The 23,663-nt window shown below is 33.1% G+C and overlaps 1 protein-coding gene across 3 annotated transcripts in view; it reads left to right on the top strand.

Moving 5' to 3' along the window:
• Positions 1-436: 436 nt before the first annotated feature.
• LOC116777058 (uncharacterized) overlaps positions 437-23,663 on the top strand; it is a 39,617-nt gene continuing 16,390 nt past the window's right edge. The window contains exons 1-3 of one of the 3 annotated variants that reach the window (XM_061529191.1): positions 437-560; positions 1,024-1,269; positions 22,165-22,302. In XM_061529191.1, coding sequence (XP_061385175.1) covers positions 22,221-22,302 — 82 coding nt within the window. In that variant the 5' untranslated portion in view covers positions 437-560; positions 1,024-1,269; positions 22,165-22,220. Of the gene's footprint in view, positions 561-665; positions 1,270-22,164; positions 22,303-23,663 lie in introns of those variants that run through there. The other 2 variants (XM_061529192.1, XM_061529190.1) reach the window with 2 other exon arrangements.

Raw genomic sequence — 23,663 nt, 5'->3', positions numbered from 1 at the left:
TTGCAAGCGTCCACTGCACTATTTGATGGCCTCGATATTTGTACGTATTAATAACTGTGATTGCCAATCGCAAACTATTAGGAATAAATACAAGGAAAGCTGATATTTAATAGATTTTTAGTTTATTGATTCAGTAAGCGAGTATCCATAGAATTTTTATGTAATAAAACTCACACATAAGCAAACGTTAAGTACACGTACGGGAACTCACCCACACAGACACAGAATGACATAGAAAAACAGCCGTTCTCTCTTCTAGCCGATATACATATAGAAAAAAACTTCAAAATAGTACGGCTTCATGCTTGATGGGATATTATAACATTTAGGTATGAAATATGATAGGCTTTAAGGTCCATATTCGCTTGGCATCCGATCTTCCATCTCTGTCGCACAACCGAATGCTTTCGAGTTTTCCCGTACAATCCAACTCAAAATACGCCAAAAATGACGTCGAGCCAATGTTTCGAAAACAGTATCTCGCGTTTCAGCCAGCAGACGCGGCGCGCTCTACGCTGATCGGTATTTGAAATTTTCCAACCGAATGATTGTATTTCATAGTGAGTTTTACTTAAAAACAAAAAAATATATCATGTCCGCTTGCATTTTTTTCAAGCAGCTTCGAATACGAAAGTCGCAAGTGGGGGAGTCGATACGGTCGTTTTTCCTATAACCGGTGACGCTAACCGACTAGTTTGGAATGTTCCGCTATCGAGTTAGTGTTATCCATAACAGCGTGGTTTCCAATTTAGCCGGTTGTCGCATAGAAAATTCTGACAGTTCGAAATAGTCCGACATCAGAAATAATGTTTTTATTACATTTTTTGATAAATAATCATCGCAGTCCGGCAACAACGGCCTTATCGATTTTTCTATTAACCGCTACGTTATATTTAATACATTTCGGAAAGAGCCCCGTCTGCGAGTCTAGGCGCTTTCGAAAAACATTTTACAACAATTTTGTCGCGGCGGACGGACGTCGGCGAAGTTGTTGTAAATTGGTAGTAATTTATTTCATTACAGTGTTATACATGATATAAGTGGAAATATGGGTTAGTATTGAGAGGAAACCGACTATCGTTGTGTGGACGTAGACAGAGTTCCTTCTATGATGTCTATAATACTGTGTAACATAAGTGAATAGTGCGTATTGTTTGATATAGTGACTAGTGCATTCCGTTTGTGAAAGTATACGTTGAATTTTCTTTTTATGTTCGAGAATGCAGATTGTATGAATATATGAGGATTTATTAATGTTCCTATATACCTGTGAGTATTGTAAATATAGTTGTGTACGCGTGTTTATATGCTAGATGTATAAGAACTATTTTTGCGTTAGAATAAAATAGAATGTTCCGTAAGCGACCTCAACTAGTCCACCTTTCAACTGCACAGTCATTTAAAATTAATTATTTACATTAAAATAGACGAGCGACATAAAATGTCGGTGATTTAATTTTGGTAAAATTTATAATTACATCAATTACAACCAATAGAATGACATTCGCTTATCAATGTTGAGAAACGAATGTTGTAAATAAGATAAGCTCCCAAAATAGAAATTTCGAAGAAATTTAAATTTCTAATAGGAATATAAAGACATTATTAATTCTTCTTATTTACTTTGATATATGTGATGCCAGAAATATATTTTATAACGTCAAAAATATATATGTATTTTTTCGTATAATCTAAATCTTTTTTATCACGATACATTAGTTGAGAATAAATTAATATAAATTTATGATAATTATAACACAAGATAATCTGTATATTGGATTAGTATACAAAGATACGGAGATAGGAACAGGTTTTTTAATTTTATTTCAGCTATTAAAATTATTCTGTACACAACACACCATCGCTGTGGAAATGTCCATTTGAATTAAATAAAAAAATATATAATATTGATGATGCTAGAGAAAATATTTGATTTCTAGTTTTAACAGGGAAATATTATACATCCCTTTTACTTTAAATTAATTGTTATAGCATTTTATTTGCTTGTATTAATAATTAGAAACTTTTTTTTCAATCAACCTCCTTAGTGATTCTGACAAAGATCCAACAAGATAAATCCTTATATGTATTTAAACGACATACATCCATAATGACCATATAAAAACTATTTTGAGACATTTCTCTAATTTTGATGTTTTATTTATAGAATACTATTTTGGTAGTTCTAGGTTAGTATATGAATATTAATTTTAATTTTGCTTATATCAATATATATGAGCATGGTTTGGTTTTGGTCGTCTCCGATAAAACTCAAGATTCCAATGTTTTCGGAATTGAGCTTAGTAATTCTGTTTTCACTAGCACACACCCAACATGGGTTCTAGTAAATTTTATACCACGTTTTCTGATGTCGGTTAACTCATGATTTTGGCACTTCCATACACACTGATAATTAATGTAAGATGTAATTTCATGATTAGTATCAGAAATTTTAAGGGAAAAATTTTTTATTTTATCATTTTAGAATAAAGTTAAATCTTTAAATATAATTTATTACTACTTTAGGAGATAACGGCTAACAAACAGACTGTCATACACATCAAATACAGTAATTTTTTTTCATTTTTGTTATTTCTCAATGTATTGATTAAGTGTCAGTTTTTAGGGTTCAGTGATGATCAATTAGTGTCCGATTCACTTTATAAGGAACCTATTTTATAATATATTGTACGTTTGTCTGTCGGTATGATATTTTTCCTTTTAATTGGACTTCATCTGTGTCATAACAGGGATGGGAGCCTAAAATGTTTGGGTGTTTAATTATTTTTCTGTGCAACACTTTTTTTTAGTCTGTCGATACGCGGCCAGTTGTATATAAAATAATTTTATTCATTAATATAGGTTGCAATGAGGTAAATAAAAAATTTTGCTTTGATTTAGTAATTAAATGATTCTTCTGAGATCTGTGTTAATTCAGAAATTAAAACTGTCATTTAAACTATATAACAGTACATTTAAAATACTTTTAATTTTATCAATTATTTAAGTCGCACGAGCTAGTACGCACTATTAGCATAACAATTTACTTAAAGTTATTGAAGCTGTTTCGGAGAATTAAGTTTGAAAAAGTATATATATATATATATATATATATAAAATTGAAATGAAGAGATATTTAAAAACTATAATAAGTAAATAACAACGTTTTATTCAATTAAAAAAAAACCACGCAATATTTTTCATTTAATGATTTTACTTGCACTGATGTGAGTGGAAGTCAAAAATGCCTTACGTCATTTTGGAAAAGAGCTGATACATTTACACTGCTGTACCGATGTTGATGAAACGCTGCTGAAATCGAGCTTAAGGAAGTTGTCTTTCAATGATAAAAAAAACACATCGAAATCGGAAGATCCGTTTCAGAGCTGTGATGCCACAGACATACACACAGACAACGCCGACAAACATAACACCTCTTTTTGTATAGTCGGTTAGAAATGTATTAATTAATTAAAATAATAAATATAACTTTAATATATATAAGAATATGAAATAGTTTTTGTGTGAATGTAAATATTATTGTTACTCTAAGTTCGCATCCATACTAGTTACTACATAGTACGCGTTACCCGAGCATTGAATACGTTTACGCTATGTATTTCACGAACGATGAACTGTTTACGCTGCGTATGTAGTGTGAATTTACTAACTTGGAGTACACAGAACAAAGTTAACAGGCTCGACAGATTTTGTTGCTAACTTTTAACTAAATACAGATAGTTTCACGTCTCTTCGTCCATAAATCTTGTAACAGATAGTAAGGATTTAGGTTTTATTTTATTATAAGCGATAGTTGGAGGAATGTGAATCAATACAAGCTGTTGGGTCTGACTCTCCATATATAGAATGCAAGGTTTTCACGTATAAGCGTAAATTTGTTTTCGAAAAGTTTTAAGAAAATTCGTACGTTATTTTTAAAAAATTTCCACAAGTACTGTCAGACAAAAGAATTAATAATACCATGTAAAATTTGACGAAACATGTACGTATGGTAGAAAATTTAAAAATACAATATGTATCGAAAATACAGGAAAACCATAGTAATGGTAATAATCTAGACGAAAAGTTTTTGTACTGGTGTTTTTAGGATTCCGTGGGCCAATTGCAAAAGACGGAACCCTTATAGATTCGTAATGTCTGTCCGTCCGTCCGTCCGTATGTCACAGCCACTTATTTCCGAAACTGTTAGGCCTACATAGTTGAAACTTTGTAGTTTGATGTATTCTGGTAACCGTTATTCGAATTTTGAATAAAAATTAAAAAATTAAAGGGGGGAACTCCACATTAATGAAACTGATTAAAAAAATATATTTTTTCAGCTAACCTATACGTGACGGGTGTCTGTGAATAGGGCTTTAAAAAAGACATTAAGGTTCTTGAAAGATGCACGCGTCCAAAGTGGAAAAATTAGTGTCTCCCCCCCACCCCTAACTTTTAAATTAAGAAAGTGAGAAAAATAAAAAAAATACATGCTGTAGATTTCAATTTGAACTTTCAACCGAAATTGGTTTGAACGAGATATCATTATTAGTTTTTAAGAAATAATACATTTTCAAAAATACAACTTTGTCGTTCATACTAACACTATATAAAACCAAGTAATTTTTTTTTTTAATCATCGATCAAAGTTACAACGCACTACAATAACTTTTATATTATGACATCTACTTGCTGCTACGGAACCCTTCACGAGTGAGTCCGACTCGCACTTTTCAATTTTTTTTTTATCTCAAAGGCGATAAACGAGCAGACGACTTATTTGATAGGAATTAGTTACCGTCGCCCAACGACATCTGCAACATAAGAGATGTTGCGGATGCGTTGCCGACCTTGCTTGTTGAAGGAGGAAAGGGGGAATAAGGAGATGGCAGGAGAGGGTGACAACAGGGAAAGAGCAACCGGCTCTCTCACTCATCGGATGAAACGCAGCCATTAAAGACTACTTCACGCTCTTCTGTGAGAGAGCGGTACTTCCCCGGTCGAACCAGCCCATGTTCGAACTGTATTTACTTGACCACAGCCAAGCTCTACCATTTTTACCACCTCATCCAAAGACTGTGGAATGTATTTCGTTGAATCCTTTCAATGTTGTATCTCATAGACCAAAATAAAATATGTGATATAAATAATCCCTAATATCCTTCCAGTTTCTTCCGAAAATCTCAATCATTTCTATTTATATATTAAGATGTCTTATTGAAGTCTCTGTGTGTGCTGTTACTCTGTTACATCTAAGGTCCTTCTACTGGACCTTAAATCCTACAATAGTCCCTCTATCCAAAATAATTTTTATGCAAGTGTCAAATTGTTTATCGTTACTTTGAAGTAAAACTTAAAATGCGTCTTCCAACAAGGTTGCGTTTAACGTTCAACGTACCTGGGGAGGGGGAATAGAAAAAGACGGCTGGAGAGGGGGAATAGAAAGGGACGGAGCGAGAGCAAATAAATAGAAACAATGGAGAGTAAATGGAATAAAAAATTTCAATTGTTAATTATACGCAATGTTATTAAAGTTTGTTTTTAAAGAAATAGTATGAGTACACTTAAAATTAGTTTCTACCCCTTCCTATTTTCATTTCCACATTACGAAGATTCATATCTTCCGCGCGGAGACACTACGAACAATTTTTTACATTTGATTACCATCAAACTTAGTTATATTGAGAAAATATTAAGTATATAATTTATACCTGAATAAATAAATATAATGCAATATTATTGATTGAAATAGTTGCGTTTGTGTCGCCCCACTTACCATTTGGAGGACCTCGCTACTAAGTAGAGAATTGGTTTTTGTCTGATGTGGTCTGCGTAAGATCTAAGGCCGCGTTCACATCATCGGACACATGAATACCACCATGCGAGATGATAGCCAAGTATTGTCCAGAACTATTTTAAACCTATAGACTAACTTAATTCGAAACACTGAGAGTAAATAGTATGATACTGAGAGTAAATAGTATGATACTGAGAGTAAATAGTATGATACTGAGAGTAAATAATAACTGAAAGTCAGATAATTTTGATATATATTTTTTTGTGAGTATTACACTGTAAGTAAGCAGTGCACGCTCGTTTGAACTCTTTGTAGGGCGTCAGAGTTCATCGACCCCACGTCCTTGGCGGCTTATTTTTCACGAACCTGCTGCTTTAAACTAATATTAATCATATTTAGGTCACATCAATGCTATTAAGTTAATGTATTGTTAAAGTTTTTATAGTTATACTACGTTTGTTCGCGATTTTGTCCGCGTGACCTTCGGCTTCAGGCTCAGAGATATATATAAAGGTGTTAAAACGCTAGTTATGTTGACCAATCGGCACTGATATCTGAAGTCTAAATCTGGCTTTATGCAAAATTCGACTGTTTTGCAGTGATCCTGGGGGAAATACAGGGATTTCCGGTTTGAATCGTATCCTATGTCCTATTGTGATGTCTAAACTACATTACTGCAAAGCTTAATCGAAATCAGTTTAGTAGTTTTTGAGTGAAAGAGAAACAAACATTCAAACATGCATACATCCTTACAAACTTTCCATACACTATATAAGCAGAATTGCTTTACTAATAAAATCATGAAGATCCCCAGTTGTGAAAACATCCCCGAAAATACTACCGGATGGATACAACTATATTATAAGTTTTATACAACGGACACTTGGACATTTGTCTAATAAAAGACATTTATATGTCAGACACTTGGACATTAAAAATATATTGCGATATCTCCATGCAGTATAAAGTTGTTGAAGTTTTAAGAAACAATGTTCTGTGAGCGCTGTGTGTGTTTTGTTGTCCATACGAGAACTTTCTTAATGAAACAAATAAAACGGACATTGCCGGGCGTACGAGCTAGTTCATACAGGCCTTAGTGATACAATTTAGTTTGTCTCTTTTAATAAATTTTTCATAACTTAGGTAAATAAATAGAGAATTAATGTTTTTAAAAAGTGCTATTGTATGTAAATAATATTTTTTTTATTATATATAATTCTTATTTTAAATCATTTTTTTAAGCTAACCTCGGCTAACAGAATCCTGTCACTAAGATGTGGCTGGATTAATCGTTCTTTATTCCACTCCGATACATTGTCCACGCGAAATAAAAGTTTCACGAAAATCGGTTCATGCGTTTGTGCTTGAATTAGTCAATAAAAACTCCTAAGTTTTAAACATTTTAAATGAAAACCTTGTAGATTGTGTGTCGATATCCTTATAACGGGTTTGCATCGCACTTCATACGGACGGTTTGATTTATTTTCTACATAAATCTTTGCGTCAATTTTGTTTCATTAATGAAGAACCGAATTACGTATTTATTAATGATGGTACTGATTGATATTTTCTTTCGCCTTTAAGATTCTGAGGATATTAAAATATAAAGGTAAGGAAAAGAAAGGGGAGGAGAGTAGAGGAGAGGGGAGGGAGAGGAAGGGAAAGGAAAAGGAAAAAAAAACAACAGCTCTAATGACCACTATACTCTGATCTCTAGCCATTCCGAATATTATAATAATGTTGTTCATATATTTTTATAGCTCTTCTATCTAATACAATGTAATATAACACCTCTACGTCTTTGTGAAATTGTAAATAACACTTTGCTTACTACAAGTTTCCGATATGACATTAAAAAAAAATCCATTCATACATCTCACATTACAACATTAACGAAGGTTTGTTAGTGAGAAACGGGAAACTCTTTGTATGTAGTGTGGCGATGCAGACTTGTGGTATGGCACAGGTCTCAGCTAGAGACTTATATTCTTCATGATGAGTTTATAGGTGTGCCATGAAAACTATGTTATGTAAATATATTATCTATTTACTAAAATCTATGGAAGTTCTTTGACACGACTGCTCAGTGGAAGTTTGTCATGCAAATGATAGCTGATTCGATTCCCATCAATTTTTAAATGCTGTTTGTATCAAACGCTTCGGTCTTTTTTTTTTTTTTGATGACGCAGGGAAACTCTTTTTACGAGCCGTCTCACCGGCCTTGGTGGGGCCGGAGAGGATGTGTGAGACTCGACCTGGGCAGGTCCCTACTCACTAAAACCACTGCGAAAGCCATCGGCCGCTGTTGGTGCACCCCGGATCTGTCATCGACAGGGCACAATCGCCCCCGGCGCGCCCCCGTCCGTCGTCTGCGGAGGGAGGGTGCATCAAAACGCTTCGGTCTTACCTAGACAGTCATTAAACGCGATACAACTTAATTAGTCCGGAATTGTTTACGTATGTACGTATGTATGTTACGCTCTTACATATAAAAACGTTTGTATAGATTTGTATAAATTATATTTTTTTTTTTAGATATACATTAATTCCTTTTTTATTATTTTGGTATAGTAATTAACAACTGTACGTCATCAAGAGCTGGTGCTAGATACACTCTGACTATTGACCGATGACAACTGGTTTTTGCAATGGCATATCATTAGATCTTTAAAACGGACAAGTTTTCTAGAAGTTTCTTTGGTATTGTAACTTAAATTTTCTAGAATCTTATTCAGAGAAAAACTATTATTCTTGACGCCTAGATATGTGAACTCACTAGCGACATCTACATTCTGTAACGCGATTTGATACACAATATATGTCACGGAGTTTTCCCCTCGATTGAGACGGAAGTTACGGATACATTATATACTATATTATATTCTGATGTATTAGCTATATTATTGTAAAGTTTATTCAAATTCGGTTCAGTTGTTTACGTGTTACAGAGAAACAACCACTCATACACACGCATAGGAACTTTCGTATGCGATATCAATAGTATATATTAAATGAGTTCCCATTAATTTCTGTATATTTTTATATGTTTATTAAATTTCAATATAAATTTATCGATTTATTAATTTTATTAATTGGGTCATATGACGTGGCCCTCAGCTTCATTTAAACACGTAACTCATTCAGTACAGGATATTATTTTGTATTGAGTTTGGTATTTATTTCTAATTATTTACTTCAATCAATATTAAACCTTATTATTAATGAGTGAAATGTAATTTTTGTTGGCAATAACATTGCTTGTACTAACGTTGAATTTGAAAATTTTTTAGTAAGAGTGAATAGAGATGTAGGTATATTTTAAATATTATAAACATCACACACACTACCACAACTCACACACACATATAATACATCGATCCGTGAACATGCCTCAATGTGTGTGACGTCACTGAATGTTAGGCATCACACACACTACCGCGACTCACACACACATATAATACATCGATCCGTGAACATTCCTCAATGTTTGTGACGTCACTGGATGTTAAACATCACACACACATATAATACATCGATCCGTGAACATTCCTCAATGTTTGTGACGTCACTGGATGTTAAAAATCACACACACTACCACAACTCACACACAAATATAATACATCGACCCGTGAACATTCCTCAATGTGTGTGACGTCACTGAATGTTTAACATAATGACGTTAATATTTTAATGTTGAACATTAAATAATCAATCAATTATGTTCGACTAACTTCTTCCCGCTACTCCGTCTGAATAATCACCTGTTAGGTTCAGAGGGCTATGGATGAAGGGTGTTAAATAAATACGTCTTAATAACTGTGTTGCGTGACTTGGTACACCAAGTAAAATTCATTCCTCGGGAACTACAGTTGATTTCGGGATAAATTATAGCCTATGTTTTATTCTAATAATCTAAAAATAATCTATATTATTGTGTTGTATTATTAAAATACATTCTGAAGTTTTTACGTGAAAGTGATACGAACATACGCCCATCCAAAGTTCGAGTCTTTAATATTAGTAGTTGGTTAGGTAGAGAGAGTAGCTTGGATGGTGGAGGTGAGCGTTTAACGCGTTAGATAGAAGCCCCTTGTACCTACACCTGGGTCGCAAGCCCCAGGCTCTGTTGAAGCTCCTCTCCCGGCAACGACGGACCCGGCACCTGCACGGAGATGATCGAATGCTGTGGGGTTTCGTCCCAAGGATTGTTTGGAGATTAATACGATGTTATCATCACTTCCTAATATTAGATGATGATGATGATGATGATGAAATCTGATGAATTAAACCAGTGATTTCAAAGCTGGTGATGACATCATCGATTCTTAAGCGACCTAATTGACTACTCTTTCTTATTTAACTTTCTGGTCATTCCTGTACACCTAATTATCTCACTAATTATGTGGCACTCATAAAATTTTCAATGCCTATCAAATTATCTCTCTTATCAGAATGCGAGATATACGGAATGTTGAAAATGATGTTGTTTTTTTTTTTTTTTTTAAGAAAATTAAATATCAATTTGTGTTTAACGTCTCTGATAAGAACTGATATGATTCTGAAAATAATTTGTTAGTGGTACGAATTGTTTTCGTTATGATACTTTTGTAAGATTTGGTAACGTCATTACAATATTTAAGTTTAATACCCAATTAGGTATACAAATAAAAAAAACATATATATATATATGGCTTATGTTATCTGGAATAATATTTCTTTTTCTCAATACCTATCTATTTAAAATAATCAATAAATTGAATCTAATGATATTAAAAAACATTCTGTATCCTCGTTTAAATGAAACTAAGTCTTTCGCATACTGGGTACGCGTTTTTTTTATTATCTTTAAGCTACACAACCCCTAATCTTAAAGAAGACATCGTTGTCGGTAGATGACAAACAACAAGACTAAGTGACGGACACTTTCATCTCGTCTGTCCGTGATCAGGGATGCTGTAAGGGAACCGAAACGTCCGTATATGTAGATATAAAGTAATATAAAACGCTTAGGAGTACCCGAAAAACTAAGTTTCATTTTATATGTGGTAGAGCCTAACTACGGCCAAGTAACCGCAGCTCAAACATGGGCTGGCTCGACCGGGGAAGTACCGCCCTCTCACAGAAGATCGGCGTGAAGTAGTCTTTATTGATGCGTTGCGTCGAATGAGTGAGAGAGCCGTTTGCGCTTTTCCACTTCCTTTCCTAGCATTTCCCTATTCCCACCCCTCAATCTTCCTAAACAACGAAATTTGCAACGCATCAACAACATCCACTTTGCGGAGGTCCATGTGAGACAGTGACTTTTGCCCATCAAGTAGGCCGTCTGCTCGTTTGCCTTACACATGAAAAAAATACCAGTACTTTGCTGATTTAAGTGCCGTCATTATAATAATAATATTATATAAACAAACTGATGCATTGCCTTTGTTAGTGTTTTTTATTTAATTACCCATACTAAAAATTTTAAGTGTGTGAGATCAAAATATGTATGTAGATATTTGAATAATATCTTTATATTTCTCTTTAAAAAAAGCTATATATATATATATAGTACTGATAGGTGTGCAAATACCTTAGCATAACGTAATAATAGTAACAGAGGGGTAAAACATAACTCTCTTCTTCATCGCATCTGGTTAATACAAAATATCTCATGAAAATATATAATTACATTATGTAGGTACATGAGAAAGTATATGCCTCTAAAGACTAGATTATAAACTTGTAGCATTTCATAGTAAATGGTGTTTAAAATTTTATTAAACTCATTTCCTTATTTATCCGACGACGTGATGGTTGTTTGTGTCTGCCTGCGGCATCATATCTCTTAAACGTATCAGCTGTTTTAAAGTCAACACTTTGTAAGGAATTTTTGACTTGCGATTACGTCTTAAATGCTTCATTCATGCCACCTTAATCGTTATATCGAATTAATCGTAATCATTCATCAAGAATTTTAAAGCCGCTGATGCTCAGTTCATTCGTTGGAACTGTAGTGTTGAAGAAAAATGCTCGAAAGTTTTTACGTAATAATACGTAAACATTAATGTAATGTTCAATAAAATACTTGTTTTATAAAAATAAACATATTTGCAAGGTGATACCTTATACTTTCATACCTTTAAATTAAACGACAAATATAGAGTATTGGGTCAGAGCTGTGTTAACTATTTTAAATCTTATTTCTATGCAATATGTGTCATTATCGCGTGTCTTGCATATATGTACTGCGAGGTCAACTTAGTATTGTCCTTTAATGTGTAATGTACTAAAAATATATGTACATTTTTAAAATAATCCATCTCAATCAAAACTCAGGATGTAATTTTTGCTTTTATTCCGATATTTATAAAAAACATTTTATTTATATATTATATATTTATGGAATAATAATTTTTATTATCGACTTATTTTATGTATATAGTTTGTTTATCCTATGTGTGGACTATTTTTCTGAAAAACTTAATCACAAATTGTTCACCCTTTTCGTTAAGTACAATAACCTCAATACAATCTCAGAGTTTTGTAATGTCAGTCTAAGAGTGCACAGTTTTACTTAACTCTCGCTTATAATTTAACATCTAGTAATAAATCTATTAAAAATAATTATATTTCTTAGTAAAAACATTTAGAGGGATCCATTTTAGGTGCACAATGCACTATTTTTTAATCTAAGACTCGTGAGATCACGCTTAGCTTGTTCTTAAACAAATGAAGTACTTTTTTAAATAATTATTTTGACTACTAACAAACCAAACGTAATTTCTGAAATAATTCCGTTAATGTAAACGCAGCCTAAGTTTATTATATCAGCTATCTGCCAGTGTAAGTTATGTCGAAATCGGTTTAGCCGTTTAGTAGATTAGTCGGAACAGACAGACGGTGAAAAAAAATTATAAAAATTGTCTTCTTGATGTATGTCTCCTACCGTATACACAAGATACGGTTTTTCAAGGTTACAAATTGACACACAAATTATATTATATATATAAAAGACTAACATTGATATAAAAATACCCGGAGACAAAACCGCGTCAAAGGAGCTAGCTGTACAGCAAAGAAACTATATTCCATAATTAATTTCAAGCCGTTTTTTTTAGGCCTGTCTGCTATTTTGTTCTATGCTCGTATCTCGAAAACTCGACATACACATCGCCGCGCCCGACTGCTCCCGTTTCACGACATTGGTTCTCGAATGGCGTCAATAAAATGGGTACGGTTTTTGTGAGATGAATGTCGGGCCAAGGATTGTATGATCGTTGTATGATCACACGCGGACAATACACGCGATTTTGTCCGCGTTCTTTGTTATATTACTAGGTTCTATGTCAAAGTACTTGAGTATTTTCAACTTTATATATTTATATATAGTTTGTATTATATATTAACGGAAAATAATTTAGTAGCTATCAACTGAAAGGGGAACAGACACACATATATATATGCACTAGCAGGCGACGATTGGATTGATAAAGCCAAGGACAGGTAGGGATGGAACTCTTTGGAGGAGGCTTCTAGGCCATACACTAAATATTTTTTTTCAATCTCTTAATGACTATCTCACGCATTATCTAAACTATTCTTTATGAATGTTAACTCAGTAATATAATATAGAATTATTTAATATCATATTATATATATCCTATTATATTTTTAATCAAGCTAATGAAATTTTATTCTAATTTAAATTTATTTTACTTTATTGTTATGCTGAGTGTATGGAATTAATTAATAAAGCTATTATATTTATCTATATATATATATACATATATAGATATATGTTCACACGAATCTAGATTACTGTTCTCTAAGTTTTTAATATATATGGAACATATTTAATATACTGAATACGTATCATTTGGCCTTAACGCAAACATATTATCGTACGACAAACCGTCAATGCTTCCGTGTCGGTCATTCAGACCGGTAGTAGGGATAAGTGACAGAAATTTCGCCTTATACAGCGAGGTGAAAAATTTATATCCGTTCAACGAAAATAGATTCAAGGATAATTAATAAACGATTACTTAATATTTTTTTTTGTATTAAAAATGTAATTACTACACAAGTGACCCAGTTCTTTTCTGAAGTGATATTTGTACATTAATATTCTGATACAATTAAGGTCTTATAAATGTGTTTTTTATAATATTTTTAGTGTCAACGTAATTCCTGCTAACGATATCCTTATCCTTACCATTGTTTTTATAACACTCCAAACGCACCGTTTAAAGTTTTTTGTTCAAATCTATACATATGACTGGATCATTTTCGCCCTATCGTTTATATATGTGATTATAACAATACACTAGTTTAATGTATGTATGTCTAGCTTTACTCAAAAACTGCGCAACCGATTAATGTACGAAAAAAAATATCCTTACCCCGGGTTTTTTGCCAACCATGAGATACTATGAGATTCCATTTTTGTAACTGCTAGCAGACGTACAGTGCTTTAGTTAAATTCTTGATGATATTAGCGTTGTGCGCATACAAACATACATCTTATAAAATACCATCTATTTCGATGTCGGTAACGAGAGGTTAGTGCGGTACTAGAGCATAAGCAGAAAATTTTATGTTAAAAAAAATATTATTGGGAATTAAACTTAGCGATGTTTTAAATTAAAAAAAAAGGTGACATATTTTTTATCATTTTTGTTTTCTTTAGTTATTTTTTTATCAGTGATAATGATAATAATAAAATTTTCTAAAATAATATAGCATAAATTTCGATTAATATTAATAAACTATCTTCAAGCGAAAGTCCCATCAAAATCGTATCAGCCGGTTCCGAGATTAGAAACAAACAGACGAACCAAAACTGTTGGATAACATATATATTTTCGCAAAATTTCAAGAGTAAAAATAAGTGATTTAATTTTTTTTTATACAGGTACATATTTTGTAGAAAGACAGACGGATCTCAGAAGATATTTGCAGTAAAACAAAAAAAAGTTTCATCACAATCTGTTTAGCGGTTTCGGGATGTTGTCAAACAGACAAACACACATTGAATTAAATCATAACAATGGTAGTATGTGAATCACTATTTTTGTTGTTAAGAGCGTCGCTTGTATAGGCGTACAAGGAATTTGATGTAGTTAAAGTTTCCATTGAGAGGAATTATATAAATATATTATATTTACATAAAATGTGTTAAATACATTGTGTTATTTTAGGCATCTCAGACACTACCACACCTCACACTCACATATAATACATCGATCCGTGAACATTCCTCAATGTGTGTGACGTCACTGAATGTTAGGCATCTCAGACACTACCACACCTCACACTCACATATAATACATCGATCCGTGAACAATCCTCAATGTTTGTGACGTCACTGAATGTTAGGCATCTCACACACTACCACAACTCACACATATATAATACATCGATCCGTGAACATTCCTCAATGTGTGTGACGTCACTGAATGTTAGGCATCTCACACACTACCACACCTCACACTCACATATAATACATCGATCCGTGAACAATCCTCAATGTGTGTGACGTCACTGAATGTTAGGCATCTCACACATTACCACAACTCACACATATATAATATATCGATCCGTGAACATTCCTCAATGTGTGTGACGTCACTGAATAATAAATGAATGATGGTCGACTATCGATTTTGTCTCCTCTTATCTCTCTCTATCAAACAGCGGAAGTCGCTGTAAAAACCTATTTAAGTATAATTTAAAAGCATATCGACAATGCTACAGAAAAACTCGAAGACAGCAAACAATTAGCTCAGTGGCGCGGAACTGTCGATCAACGCCTTCGAACAAACCTACAGCTCACTTGATTTTACATACGTACTATGATAGAACGCCCGACGGTTGGTTTGATGGTAAGTTCCATCACCCTTAGTAAGATATTTTCGTATAAATAAAGGGAGATTTTTTGTGTAATGATCTCGTCAGACACCGCCACTAAGAATGTGATAAATGATAAAATTTTATTAAATAAAAAAAAAAGTGCACTTAGTTGTCTATTGAAGATTATAATGCCAAGTATAGTGTAAGTCAAAAATGCTTTACTTGATATCGGAAAAGAGCTGATACATTTACACTGCTGTACCGATGTTGATGAAACAATAGCTGAGAACAGACGTAATAAAATTGACTTTCACATGAAAAAAATCACATCAATAATATTAAAGGTCTGTTTTTTATATATATATATTTTATTAATTTAGTATAAGATTTTTATTAAATACATATACCATATGTAGGTAATATCGAATTTTTTGTCTGCCAGGTTGTTTTGGTTTATACAAACGGCTGAACCGATTTTGATAAAACTTTCTTCATATATTCGGTGATAAACTAAGCTACATTCATTTTGGATTTTTATTCATATATATTTATTATAAATATAAAATAAAATTGTATACATACCGTAAATTTGGTTGAGATATTTTTTTTTTAATTTCTACTCAGTCAATTAATCTTAATTGAAACAATAAATCAATCAATAATATAATAAATCTGAATTGTCCTGTTCGTATCTAAATCTAATCATATAATCAAGGAAATTGTTTAAATGTATTCTCAAATAAAACGTTAGGATGAATGGAAAATTCTCTTTCTATAAATTTATTTTCTTCAATTCTCTCTCTTTCTCTCTCTTTCTTGGTCCTATGTCCCCTAGATGGGGCAGAGGGCATCCACAGTACGTCGCCATCTCGTTCGAAAGTTCGTTCTTCAATACAAATAAAATATCTATTACACGTGAAAAATATATTTTGAAAATTTTGAATGTAAATCGCTAAAAAATTAAGAAATTTGTGAGTAAATTTTCTATGAAATTAATTTTTTTTTTTTGTAAGTTACTCCGCAAACAGGTAAGCTAGGCTCGTTCGGAACCTAACTAATATAAGACAAAAGTATTCAAATATTTAAGGGAAAAATCGAGTATGTCTACAGAATTTAATTTTTTAATTTTACCGTTGAACTCGAATAGATAGATTATACAAAGGCCCAATATAGCTTGTAGCGGAACGTCACTGAAGTTAATTTTAAAAATAAATCAATAGCGAGCGAAGCCAGGTCACTATGTAAGTATTAAATATTGACGTAAAATATGTGAAAAGCATTATGATCGTACACAGACTGGCCCCTTCGGCGTTGCTTAAATTAATTGTTAAGATAGATCTCCGATGATGAGGATTTACAACCACATAATTTAAATAGAGCAATGAGCTTGCCCCCGAGCTCGCATTGACAAACTAAGTACGAAAAACGGGAGACGCTTCGTATATAGTGTGATTATGCGAACTTATACTAAGCGTTCCGATGCAATTTATAACCGGATCTCTTGCAAAAAAGGGATCCATGCTTTTCACAATATTTTTAATTGGTAATCTCTTATTGGTAAGATTATCGCGATAATTTGGTTCAGAGATTATTTGAAAACATATGACGAGACAAAACTTCCCAGCATTCCATGGATTCACCGTGCGGGTGCCGGGTCCGTCGCGGCGCAGGGGGAGGAGCTTCAACAGTGCCTGGGGCTTGCGACCCAGGTGTAGCTTTAAGGCACCCCTATCTAACGCTCGTTAAACGCTCACCTCCACCGTCCAAGCACCTCTCTCTACCTAACCAAATTTGAAAAGAACCTACTAGGGCTGCCTTCGAAGTACGTTCCAAGAATGAATTGATGTGAGTTCTGGACAGGCCCAAGTCTATTAGTAGGTTGTAGAGAGATTTAGCCGTGCCTGGGACTTGCGACCCAGGTGTAGTTTTAAGGGGCCAATATCTAACGCGAATAAACGCTCAAATTTTTTTATTTAAAATTAATTCTACTATAAGTTATAACCGTCTAACAACCGCCATATCGGTGTGTAAATATTATAATAGGAAAGTACACAAACATGTTTACGCGAGATAACGTTCGGACAGTAATGTTTGTGGCAAATGGGTTTTAAAACTAGCTAATGTAACGTAACATTTTGAAAAAACGATAACCATGGGTCGCGAGTTCGGTGTTTATCGGCGTTTATTTTTGATAATATCACAATTTGGACTTTGTATACATCGGTATTGAATTATTGAGTTTGGTTTTTAATATAAATTAAATGTCTATTAGATTGTGAGCAAATCCTCAAATACTACCGGATGGATACAACTATATTATAAGTTTTATACAACGGACACTTGGACATTTGTTTAATGAAAGACATTTATATGTCAGACAGTTGGACATTAAAAATATATTGCGATGTCTCCATGCAGTATAAAGTTGATGAAGTTTTAAGAAACAATGTTCTGTGAGCGCTGTGTGTGTTTTGTTGTGCATACGAGAACTTTGACGTAAAAACCGTTGGACGAAGACGCGGACATCAGCTAGTGTGTAATAACCGCGTAAACAAAATGGCCGCATGCTAGTTCTGTTGGAGGAATCTTTTTTTTTTTTTTTTTTAATTTTGAGTTCTGCCAGTTGTTTATTTGTGTAAGAATTCGGCGATAAGCTTATCGAACGGCTTTCGAACCGGCCTGCTGGTATTTTTTTTTTTGATAAAATGTTAATAATAATTTTTAAAGCAAACATCGAAGTCACTGTTTACCGTGTTGGGTAATGATTGTCAAACGTAGTTTGGCCTCCGAAAAATAAACAATGCGACGGAATCCTGATAAATGACGTTGGATAATATTTTGTTAGAACCAAGAATTGATATACCGTTCATAGTGGGAAGGTTTGTTGGGATGTTTGTTGCTCTTTCACTCAAAAACTGCTAAACCGATTTTGATGAAACTTTGTAGTAATGTAGTTTAAATATAAGAATAAGATATAGGATGTTATATGTACCACAACTCCGTATAGTCGCCGTAGGATGGAGGCATGAGATTTGTATTGTATGAAGTCACGTGGCATTGTAGATGTCGTTGACGGTTGCTTACCATAGCTATTATTCTAACATATATACAGCCTCCTTTAAGCCTAATTCAGAAATAAACTCAAAAAGTCGCTGACTGAATACAGTACATCACTTTTATCATCAACTCGTTGACGCGACTGTCTCATAAATATTTGCTTTCCAATCACGACTCGCTTTCAAAGACGAATATATGTAAAAGAACATTTAAAGCACTTGAAAAAAATTATTGCATTTATTTTATACGGAAGAGAATTACATACCAAATTGTATGATATGATTTATACTTTGGCTGAAGAGGCTCGAAATAAAAGGAAAAGTTCCCGGGTTTGAATCCCGGTGAGCACACGATGGATACTAATGTCTGGTATGTAAAAAAATACACTTATATCACCCATACCTATCTTTATTATATAATCTTTTGAAATTTAAAATGTTTTTAATTTTTTTTTTAATACATATTTTATACCGAAGACATGGTTTTATAAAACATGTCAGTCGTAATTTTATTATTTATAACCATATAAAAATAATTTTACTTCATCAGCCGTATGTGAGTGAAAGTTTGAGAGTTTAGATGGAACAAACAGACGATTATACATACATACAAAATACATGTATTACTTATTATATATACAAACATACACAATATACAAGTTGCTGCTGACGCAATCTAGTCTCAATTACATGACTTCATACGTTCAAATGTATACTCACCATCAGTTTGTACGTCACACTTAAATACTGATCGTGTCCCGTTTTTCATTCAATAACCTACGTTAATACTGTAAAGTGCGAAGATTTATAAACGGTTAACTTAGCCAGTAACGGGACGATGTTTACGCGTGGTAAGCCTATTGCTACGATGTGTTTACTTGCGAACTACACGGAACGATTTGATAAATCATATCCTATATATAATTCCGATGTTCGATTATATGTTACGGGAAAGTTTTATCGAAATCTGCTCAGCAGTTTTTAGATCAATGAAAAAAATCAGCGGTACCATCTTCAAACACTCTTTTTTTATAATATTCCGTACATGATATGTGAGGAAGTTGAAGTGAAATGTATTTTTACAAAAACGAAAAAAATTTATTATACACCTTGCTTGGTATTAGAACTATCTAATAACGAAAAAAATGCTAAGTCGTCGTTTGATTGTTAGGTTAGGTGTTAGGTTAGCCAGCTTACTCCATGATCCAGTTTATATATATGGAATTATTTGATATTTTTTAAACATTATATAAAAAAAATCTCAATCTAATAAAATCGATTGACGTCCTATTTTTTTTTTTTGGTCAAATATCAATAATTTTTTTCGGTTTACCCTAAAAGTTTATGAGATGATGAGAATTCCGTGTATTATATAAATATGTTATACCTACATGTAAAATAATTTTAAACTCCAGTTACAAATGGTAAATGCTCTTAGTATAAGTGTATTAAAAACAATATTAATATCGTAAAATAACTTGGTGTGTTTGCAATTTTTTTTAAATCATTACGACAACACAGCCTGACCCATTTAAAGCGAGGAATTGATTAAAATGTTCCACAGTTATATCGGAGGTACGACATCGGAAACTGATTAAATATTATAATAGTCGCTGCCCGCGGCTTCGGCTGCGTTTTAGGCGTAATTAATATATTTGCAATTAAAAATCACTACACTAGATGCTAATAAATATAGCAATATTATTTACATCAATGAAGTAAGGCCAATTCCTTTATTAATATCTAACCAATCGTTTTGTTGTGTTGAACTAACGAACATCTCCTTCATTATATATATACATATATATATATTAAAAATTTATTGAGAGCTTCACTAACATCATTCATATGTAGAAAATGATTTATTGGATTTTAAGATAGTTATAATTACATTAGGACAAACAAAATTATTTTAATGTTAAGAATTTTTTTTGGTACTTTTGATTTATTAAAGTTCATAGTTGTAATAACTGCTATTATACACCTTACTGGCTGTTACCCGCGACGATTGCGTACAAAAAAAAAAACAAAATACTATGAAAAATCTTTGAAGCTTACCCTTACCTTACCTTAACCCGCCCCCCACTCGCGCGCGGTATCGCTAAAATTCAGGATCGAGATGAAAAGTAGCCTAAGTTACTGCTTGTTACATAAGCTAACTGACGATGAAAGTTCCGTTAAACCGGTCCAGTCATTTCAGATTTCAGCCGGAACAAACAGACAGATGGACAAAATTTGTAAAAAAAAATTACATTTTGGTTAGCTACCGTATATGCATGTAGTAAAATACGGTCACCTCAGTATTACAAACAGGCACTCTATTTATTCACCTGTACAGATGATTTGCACCAACAACGTGGTACATAACGTTTCTGAGTATCCATCAAAACGATCTACGATCGTCAAACGCTAAAACCGTCCGTTAAAAGTGTTTCCGTAGACGGTGATGATTCATACTAAGGTTATATATACATCTTATGTGAAGACACGTGACGTCAAAACTCTATTAAAGTTATTTTAACAAAATTCGTAACATTGAAAAAAATAATTTATTATGGAAAAATATATAATATACTCATTTTTTATATAAAAAAAGTAAATTAATTTCGTCACTATACAGAATAAATGTACAGGAAATGTGACTTTAACTTGTACTAGCGACAGTGGATTTAATTTTTCTTCAGTATCCATCTCATCTTTGTATCCTAAACTTTTAGACGTATTTAATAATTACTTCATATATTCTAAATAGTATTGTTTGTTATATCTAACTTCAGCCGCGTCTCCACTCGCTGAAACGTAAATATTTTATGCATTATGTCCAAATTAATATGCATTTGTATGTAACCTTATAAATTGAGATAAGATTATTTTTTAAATTAAAACGTGGATGAAATTTACATTTGTCTTTTAGAAATTGATTCACTCACGGAAGTTAAATCAAAATCCCTTTATAAATATAATTATCTTTCATATTGTAGAGATTTAAAAATACTCATCATTTTGAGAGTCAGTCTATAGGGCTATAGTCAATTGAATGACAATGTCCTACATCATCTCATGGTAGTCTTATCAAAATCCGTTCGTCCGTTCCTAAGGTTACGAACGGTAATGACCGAAATGAGGGATCAGCGCTGAAATTCAAGTGATGTTTGTATCATCATCATCAGCCTATAGGAGCCCACTGCTGAGCAAAGGCCTCTTCTCACATGGAGAAGGTTAGAGCATTAATCACCACGCTTGCTCAAGACGGGTTGGCGATTACAATCTTATGATTTGAAATTTAAGACCAGGTTTCCTCACGATGTTTTCCTTCACCGTTTGTCAGTAGTGTCCAAATACTCTTAGAAAGTACATATGAAAAGATCACATTGGTACTTGCCAGGTTTCGAACCTGCGCCCTCACGTGTGAGAGGCGGGCCTTTAACCTCTAGGCCACCACGACTATACATATATAGTATTTTTTTTTGTTTTCAGGTAAATTTAACCACCGAAGCACATTCCTAAAAGAAGAATCCTAGTAGAGTATTAAAATGATGCCTCAACAGTACTGTCTCAGATGGAAACATCACCACTCGAACGTGCAGAGCATGTTCTCACAGCTGCTGGAGAAAGGTGAGTGGTAGAAGTTATTCCTCATTATACGTCTCAGGAATATGAGCATGAGCTGGTGGTATACAAAACCGCTTCGATTTCGATTTAGTGTTGTTCTTATAACTAGATTTTTTGTAGTATAATTTTTTTTTTCATGGGTCTACAGTAAAAAAAAACGATAAATTTTATATATATATTTCCTATTTATTATTATTATAAATATGTATAGTCTAACCAAAACAGGAAATGTCGATGTGTATATAAAAAAATATGACGTAAAAAAATTCTCGAACGCGGAACCTCTTGGCGACCTTCAAAAACCTCAAAGATTTGACATTCGAAATTTTTAATCGTCTACTAATCCATATATTATCCCCTAATCTTGATGTCTAAAGGTCAAAGGTCAGGCGGCCATCGACGACTTTGACATTTTGAATTATATACACGTATATATTTATATATAATTAGTTACATAAATAACAAATCTTTTATCGTTCCTATGAGGTCGAAATCATCTTTGTACATGAGATTTTTGTGAATGTCTCGAACGCTATTGATATGTATTGTATTATTATTTTTGATGCTATTTTAAGGACTTTTTGAGGATCAAAAGGTTCTCAAAAATCACACCAACTGTCTAGAGATTGGCACCCAGATAAGTAATAACTAATTTCTTAGACCACACTTAAAATTTTAAACAGCGATTTGCCTCACCCGATAGCGAGTGGTACATCTTGCGTACTCCAAGTTTCAAGCGTCACCAAATACCAAGGATTGCTCGTTTTTTATTCAGAAACCTACATTCATACTATAACATGATTTACGAATGAAAAACTGTTAAAGTGCCGTTGATGAAGTGAAACGAATGAAATGAAGTTACCATGTAAGCTCGTACTAAGCGTATAAAATCTTATTTATACCAAAAAGATGTTTAGGGAAATCATATTGGCTTAATACTTTGAATCAGATTACATATTGGTGAAATAGTTTTTTTCGCAATGAATGCCAAATTGTATGTAGAGGCAGGTGTACGAAGTGAACCCTTAACTATTTAAGGTCGTATTGTTGAAGATAAATCAGCAATCGCTTCTCAGTGGTGGCTATAAGATAGTTTGCTAACATAGTTACCACCCATTAGATAATGTCATCCTGTATACCGCCTTGTAGAGTTCCAGTATGTTGTCTGAAAAAGATGTGTATAGGATAGGTCTGAAACGACCTTGTGATTCTTACATCAATCTTTTTGTCATAGAGAGTAGTGGCATCTGAATTCAGGTGCTCTGCATGTAGATGAACATAAAGCCAACTGACTGGATCTGTATATAAACTATCGAAGTGTCATCCCCAGTGGAAAAAACGGAGACAACAACGGTAAAGCTCTC

The sequence above is a fragment of the Danaus plexippus genome (genome assembly GCF_018135715.1).
Source record: "Danaus plexippus chromosome 29 unlocalized genomic scaffold, MEX_DaPlex mxdp_37, whole genome shotgun sequence".
Lineage (NCBI taxonomy): Eukaryota > Metazoa > Arthropoda > Insecta > Lepidoptera > Nymphalidae > Danaus > Danaus plexippus.
The sequence above is the reverse complement of the archived record's forward strand: the minus strand, read 5'-3'. Positions and strand labels throughout refer to the sequence as shown.